This window comes from Lactuca virosa, chromosome 9 (assembly GCF_052849685.1).
Source record: "Lactuca virosa cultivar CGN04683 chromosome 9, Lactuca_virosa_CGN04683_v6, whole genome shotgun sequence".
Taxonomy (NCBI): domain Eukaryota; kingdom Viridiplantae; phylum Streptophyta; class Magnoliopsida; order Asterales; family Asteraceae; genus Lactuca; species Lactuca virosa.
The window spans coordinates 31,184,533-31,191,669 of record NC_136434.1 but is presented as its reverse complement, the minus strand read 5'-3'; the positions used below and the strand labels follow the sequence as shown (position 1 = coordinate 31,191,669).

Sequence of the window (7,137 nt, the reverse complement as noted above, 5' to 3'; positions counted from 1 at the left end):
AACTTTTCCAATGTCTCGGAATTATACTTAAGCTTGTAAGTATAATCATATTTACTAACCCTTAGTAAATCATGACGAATAGTCTTATCGATCTTTTATGGTGGACTTGATCAGTGCACAAGAATGTGTACTCGATCCCTTAGTCCTTCACTTGACTCACATATACATGTGAACAAGGAACTAGTCTTAATTTTCCAAAGTTGAAAATTCTCATTCATCATACTATATAACTTGCATGATTCCAAGTTTCTATCCAACTGAAACTTGGGTGATGAGAATCTTTCCTTATTTGGTAAATTTGGACACTACCACAAATGAAAGAATCAAATTCATATTTCCACTCTTGCTCTTAATCAAATCTTATAAGCAACAAAGATTTTCACAAATGCCATTGTAATGATATTTTAAAATAAATAAAATCAAAAATTTTCCTTTTATTTTAAAAACTTTGCGGAAAAAACTATCCTTACAGTGCAAAAGCACATGAAAACTTTGTTGTTATCTATTCCTAAGCAATATATCATAACTCCTAAGAAGTAGCTCAAGAATCCGATCTTCAAACTATGCGATAGAAATCCATCTACGCGATCAGATTCAGCATATTCTTTCTTTAAGTTTCTTCACTTTTCTTTGATTCTTCAAACATCAACATGTGACCCAGTCACATCATGTAATAAGAATCCCCAAGTAGGAAGTTAATATAGTTAGGTGTTGTTTGTTTTTTATTAAAAACCTCTTCAAACCTCTTTGTGCTGCGCGGCGCAGCACACGCGCAGCACTTTCTTTCCCGCAGCTGTTTGTTTTTTTGCAGCCTTCGAAATTAAAAACCTCTTCCCGTCCTCTGCTTGGGACAGCACTTGAAAATTGCTTCTAACCTCTTCAAAACTAAACCCTAAAAAAAAAAGCGGCCACCTCCATTCTTCCAGCAAGTCGATCGTGAGCGGAGCTCTCCTACCTTCTCTCGACCTCGCGACCACCGGCGCAGCGACCACCGGCGCAGCCACCTCCGGCGCAACCCCCACCGGCCTCTCCCCTTCCGTCGGTCGTCCTTCCAGGTTTGTTTTCTTGTTCTTTTTTTTTCGTTTTTGGCTGCTGAAGGCAGCGATTGTCTTGAATATTTCAACAATTCGATTTTGTTGGTGTTTTACTTCATTGTTCATGCTTCATACTAATTGTTTGATTTTTGTTGTTGAATCTTTGAATTTGCTTGTTGGTGCTAATCTTATCAAATAGTTCATGCCTTATATCAAATAGTTGTTCTTGAATCTTTGTTCTTGCCCCAATTTCTTCAATTTGTGCTTAAAATGTCATATGTTGTTGCTTAATTGTAATGAAATATTGCTGAATTATTGCTGAATTGTCACTAATTATTGCTGAAATGTCACAAATTGTTGCTGAATTGTCACAAATTGTTGCTGAAATGTCACAAATTGTTGCTGAAACGTCATGAAATATTGTTCAAATGTCATAAAATGTTGCTGAAGTGTCATAATTGTTGCTGAAATATGAATAATCTTTGTTGAAATTGATTATTTTCATCATTACAAGTTGTAATTATGCTGAAAGTTGTTGGTATATGGTTATGTGTGCTAAAGTATGTATTCCATATGGTTTTTTTTATTAGCAATGGCAGATAAACATACATGGAACAATGAGCAAACAAAATTCTTATTGAACACTTGCATTGAAGAAGTACAAAATATGGGTAGAAAAGGTTTGAGTTTGCACAAACATTCATGGAACAAATTAGGAACAACCATTAAGGAAAAGTTTGGTGTGGATTTGAGTCAAAGACAATTGAAAAACGCCTATGACAACCTTAAAGCCAAATACACGGGATGGTTATACTTGAAAAACAAAACTGGCAACCTTTACAATCCTCAAACAAACACTTTTAACTTAACAAATGAGGAGTGGGAGGACTTTAAAAAGGTATATGTATATATATATATATATATATATATATATATATATATATATATATATATATATACACACACATATTAATATGTATTTTGTTTATATAGTTGTCATTTATTCTTATACTACTTTTGTTACATTGATTGGGTTTAGGGACATCCGAAAGCCGCTTCTTTGAAAACTGTCCCATTGTTGTTTCCAGAGCTTTGTGCAGAACTCTTTGATGGAAATAGTGCCTCTGGTAATCTCAGCTATGCCACATCCCAAACACCATCGGGACATGGATCATCTTCTTTCCATGTCGCACCACTACAACTTATGGACACCCCTTCTGTTAACATAGATGAGGATGATATCTTTTCCAATCATACCACTCAGCCACCATCTTCTGCTGCTTCACCTTCTGGTAACCCCAACAAAAGAGCTAAACCCTCAACTCCTAGACCTCGAGCTGCTAGTGCCTCACCTGAGCCACCTTCTAGTGCCTCCCCTAAAGCTTCTATTACTGCTGATGATTTAGCATTGGAGATGCAGAAAGCTCTACGACATTTGACTCAAGGGCCAACAATTCCCCAATGTTTAGAGAAGCTAGAGTTACTCGAGTTAGGCCCGGTAGACCCTCTACGATTTGCTGCTTATCATATTTTTGGAGGGACCATGAATATGAGAGAGATGTGGGTAAATTTGCCTAATGATCCACAAATATTAAGAGGATGGATCGAGATGACAGCTACAAGTTTAGGAGTATTGAAGGATGGAAAGATTGTCCATTAAGTTTACATATTTGAATTGTTTAGGTTTTAATTGCATGTGTTAGAACTATGTGGTTATGTTTTTTGGTTATTTGGTACTTGGATGTTATTTGTAGTATGTGGTTATTTGGTACTTGAATGTTATTTGTAGTATGTGGTTATTTGGTACTTGAATGTTATTTGTAGTATGTGGTTATTTGGTACTTGAATGTTATTTGTAGTATTTGGAACTTGAACTATGTGATTATGTATTTTGGTTATTTGGTTATGTTATTTGGTACTTGAGTTTTATATTTGGTAACTTGTGTTGATTAATAGGTTCCTAATGGATCACGACAAAAAGATACTACTCATAATTCTAATGTACTTGTACGTCCGCTACTTTTGGAAAAGGGGTGTAAAACGAGTGCGGGACAACGATTCGGAAATGACGGGACATGAATTTACATTAGAATTACTTCACCGCAATCCTCTACAATGTGTTGAAGTGTTACGCATGTCCCGTGAATCATTTGTCCGGCTATGTGCTCATTTTAGAGTAAACTACGCGTTAAAGGATAGCAAACATGTGTCGGTTGAGGAGAAGATGGCTATGTTTTTTATGATGATCGGTCATAACCAACGTTATGTGATTATCAAGCGGAGATTTCAACACTCAAAGCAAACAATTCATAAGTTTTTTCATGAAGTGTTGGACAAAATGCTGCTTTTCGCACATGACATTATAGTGCCAACTTCTTTTAATCCGAATCCAAACATTCCGGGACATAATAGGAGGCTACGACGGGTGTTCAAGAGAGCAGTTGGTGCACTTGATGGCACTTTGATACATGCTGTTGTCCCTGCAAACAAACGGGATTTATATAGAAGTAGGGGAAAAGGCGATTGTTACCAAAACGTATTGGCAATATGTGACTTCAACATGATGTTTACGTTTGTTGTGGCCGGTTGGGAAGGGATAGCACACGATTCTAGAATTTTATCAGAAGCATTAGCAAATCCACATGCACCATTCCCGCTTCCACCACCAGGTAAATTTATTGTTATTTAAATAGTTTTATCTTAGCTTGAAAAAATAAATGACTTTTTTTTTTATTTTTTTACAGATAAATATTATCTTTGTGATGTCGCTTATGCAAACATTCGAGGTTTTATGGCACCGTACCGTAATGTGAGGTATTGGCTTGGAGATTTCCGTCGAAGACGTGCATTAACGAATAAAGAAAAATTTAACCATGCACACGCAAAACTTCGGAATGTCATTGAGCGTGCTTTTGGTGTCTTGAAAGCACGATTCCCTATATTGAAGAGGATGGCACCATTCTCATTGGTTACACAACGAAACATTACCCTAGCATGCTTTGCGCTTCATAATTTTATAAAAAGAAAGGGACTACGTGATGAGTTTTTTGCACGATATGACGAACCAAATGTCTCGGTTCGTAATAACAATGCAGTCGTTGATAATGATGAAGATGAGATTCCAACACATGGTACTGCAGCGGACCGTGAATATATGACCCAGTTAAGAGATGAAATTGCCGAACAATTGATGCAAAATATGGAATGAAAATTATTAAAGTTTGGTTGTATGAATTTTATTTAAAAATGTTATTGTAAGACTAATTTGGTTGTTTGAATTTTATTTCAATGTTTTAAGACTACAATTATTAAATTTTTGGTATTAAAAAACTATTTTCGGTTTATTAAATTATTTTATTTTAAATTTTTTAATATCTGCAGCCGTTAAAAAAACAAACATGCTTCTCATTACAGTCTGCAGCACTTTGGTCCACCTCTTCTGCTGCAGAGGGCTGCAGAGGTGGTCCGCAGACTTCAGACAGTTTCACTTCGGAAAAACAAACAGCACCTTAGACAATGGACTTTACCTGAAGTAGAGTCAAACTTATTGACTTTAACATCCTTAGGTAAATTTGGCAGCTTCGCAACCAATGCCCCTTCCTTTGGCAATGGATCCTTGATAATGGGACTATCTAAGACTTAGCCTCTCTCTTTACCATTTGGTCAACCGAGTTGACTATGGCCGATCCCTTTCCATTGGGAAGAGAGAGCTTTACTGGATATCCAATGTCATCATTGCCAATGTCCATAAAGTTTTAGGAAGTTGATCTTAGCAAATAGATAAGATCATTAAGGGTCTTGTCATAGTTTGTTCCATAGGAGTCCCAAAGGAACTCACTATGTGACTTAGAAAGTAGTTGAGCCACCAACTTTCTCAAGACTTTGACACCCAACTCTCCCGGCTTGTCAATATGTGACTACATCTCCAAGATGTGATCACACATAGACCTCTGCTTGCCAATAGGGCTTGAGTGACCTTAAACTTTTCAAGAACTTGTAGGTTAGGGAGAATAATTGGAGGAGGTGGAGGAAGTGAAGTTCCAAGAGATTTGGGATGATCATAGATGTCTGAACTAGACATCTTTTAGGAGATATTCAAGATAGTTGATTTAAAGTCCTTAATATAACACCCAATATGAAATATTAAGGCTAGGATCCAACACAATATTTTATAACTTGGAAGAGGGATGCCGTAATCCAAGCTATAGAATATTTGAAGGTAGGTGAATGACGATTCACCAATTTCCACCAAGATAAACGAAATGTATTATTAGGTTTTAATTGGTTTTGAAACTCCTAGATTCTTTTGAGATTCATTGAACTTTTCAAAGGCATGTTTCAATCTCGAGTGTGCCCTTCAGGTTTTGTGACTGGGATGCCGAGGATCACAAAACAAGGTGTGAAGTAACCATGCAAATTACTTGGTACCCTTAAGTGTTTACCCCTCAATCGATGTGCCGGTTAACCACACACGCTCCATCGATACTATGATAAACATTAAGTTACCCTTTGCCTACCTTGTTAAATACGAGTTAGTGTGCCGGTTAACCACACACGCTCCACTAACCGACTTAAACAAAGTGCAAAGTGTACTTTCATGGATTAGCACCTTATTCACATTTTCCTAAGTAACTAAGATTGCGTATTTATAAAAGGTTTAGTTACTTAGTATTTATCATTAATACTTTTAATGAAGGGAGAATTTATAGTCTTTGTCCTACCCGTTCGGCTAACGACCCTCCACCAGTCAAGGAAGCGGTGGGTGAGAGTGGACACCCATTAAACTGCCATTTTATAGGCAGTAACCTTATACCCCCCTTATAGACCGGCTTCGTGAATGAGGCCTACTAACGGTAAGACTGACTTACTCTTATACATATATATATATATATATATATATATATATATATATATATATATATATATATATATATATATATATATATTATTAACTTATAATATTATAAAGTATAAGGGTTGAATTTTAACTTTTAAAATTCTAAGGGCTAAACTTGCAATTAAAGTATTCATAAGAGAAAACTTTTCATATTCCAAAACTTGAGGGCAAGTTTTTGTAACTTTCAAAACTTTTCTATTCCATAACTTATGTGTTTAAAGTAGTTTTAATTAAAAAAACTCTTCAAGTTCCATAACTTGAGGACAAGTTATGGAAGACTTTAAACTAATTAAGAAAGTGACTCTTCATAATTCATAACTTATGGAAACTTTATGAGTTTAACTAAGGTTACACATATTTTATTTAATGAAGAGACTCTTGAACCTCCACAACTTGAGGACAAGTTATGGAGTCATAAAACCATTTAATGAGAACAAGACTCTTCATTTTGTAACCTATGACAATTTTTTTATGAGTTTTAAGAAACTTAAATGTGACTTTTCATGTAGCTTGAGGACAAGTTACACAAACACATTTTAGAATCAACTTTTAGATTAAAATGGATTGAAAACAACTATTCAATTAACTTTTCTATTAATCTAAGCAACTCATATGAACAAAGATAATTCACATCAAACTTTTCCATGTAATTAGCAATACTCTTAAACTAATACAAAACATGAATCTTTTGACAATTATCTTTGAAATTGGATTAGCATGAACATTACCACATCAAAAATAGGTTTATAAGTTCAAAAACAACTTAGGGTAATGTTCCTAGTCCATTTCTAGCCAAAACAGTCGAATATATGATGTCAGGGGGTCCAACTCGTCGAGTGCATGAACCAACTCGGCGAGTTGGATGCTTTTTGCCTTGGACTCGGCGAGTCCATCAGTGGACTCGGCGAGTCTGCTATGCAGACAGCACCAAAATTCGATTTTTAAGCAGTTTTTGCAAGTGTAACAAGAAAACAAGCCTAGGCTCTGATACCACTGTTGGGTTTTGAGCATTCTAACACTCCTATGGTGTACATGCAACCCTATAAACCTTGGATCTATGTTTTCTCTATTATACATGCAAATAAGAACATTCCAAGGCTTTAATCGTAACTAGCATACTATGAGGCAACTATACTACAAATACTAGTTAGATGACATACCTTTTTGGTGTAGCTTGATGTCTTCAAGCTTTAAGAGCTTAGCCCC

General features: G+C 35.8%; 2 protein-coding genes across 2 annotated transcripts; both read left to right on the top strand.

The window, feature by feature from the left end:
• The first annotated feature begins 990 nt into the window (after positions 1–990).
• Positions 991–2,907, top strand: LOC145135715 (uncharacterized). The gene is made up of 3 exons (XM_079069960.1): positions 991–1,055; positions 1,625–1,932; positions 2,074–2,907. Exons 2-3 carry the CDS (start codon positions 1,627–1,629, stop codon positions 2,692–2,694), a joined length of 927 nt encoding a protein of 308 aa, XP_078926086.1. The 5' UTR covers positions 991–1,055; positions 1,625–1,626; the 3' UTR covers positions 2,695–2,907.
• Positions 2,908–3,099: 192 nt separating this feature from the next.
• On the top strand, positions 3,100–4,242 carry LOC145139095 (uncharacterized). Its single transcript, XM_079073040.1, has 2 exons — positions 3,100–3,703; positions 3,779–4,242. Exons 1-2 carry the CDS (start codon positions 3,100–3,102, stop codon positions 4,240–4,242), a joined length of 1,068 nt encoding a protein of 355 aa, XP_078929166.1.
• The last annotated feature ends 2,895 nt before the right edge of the window (positions 4,243–7,137 follow it).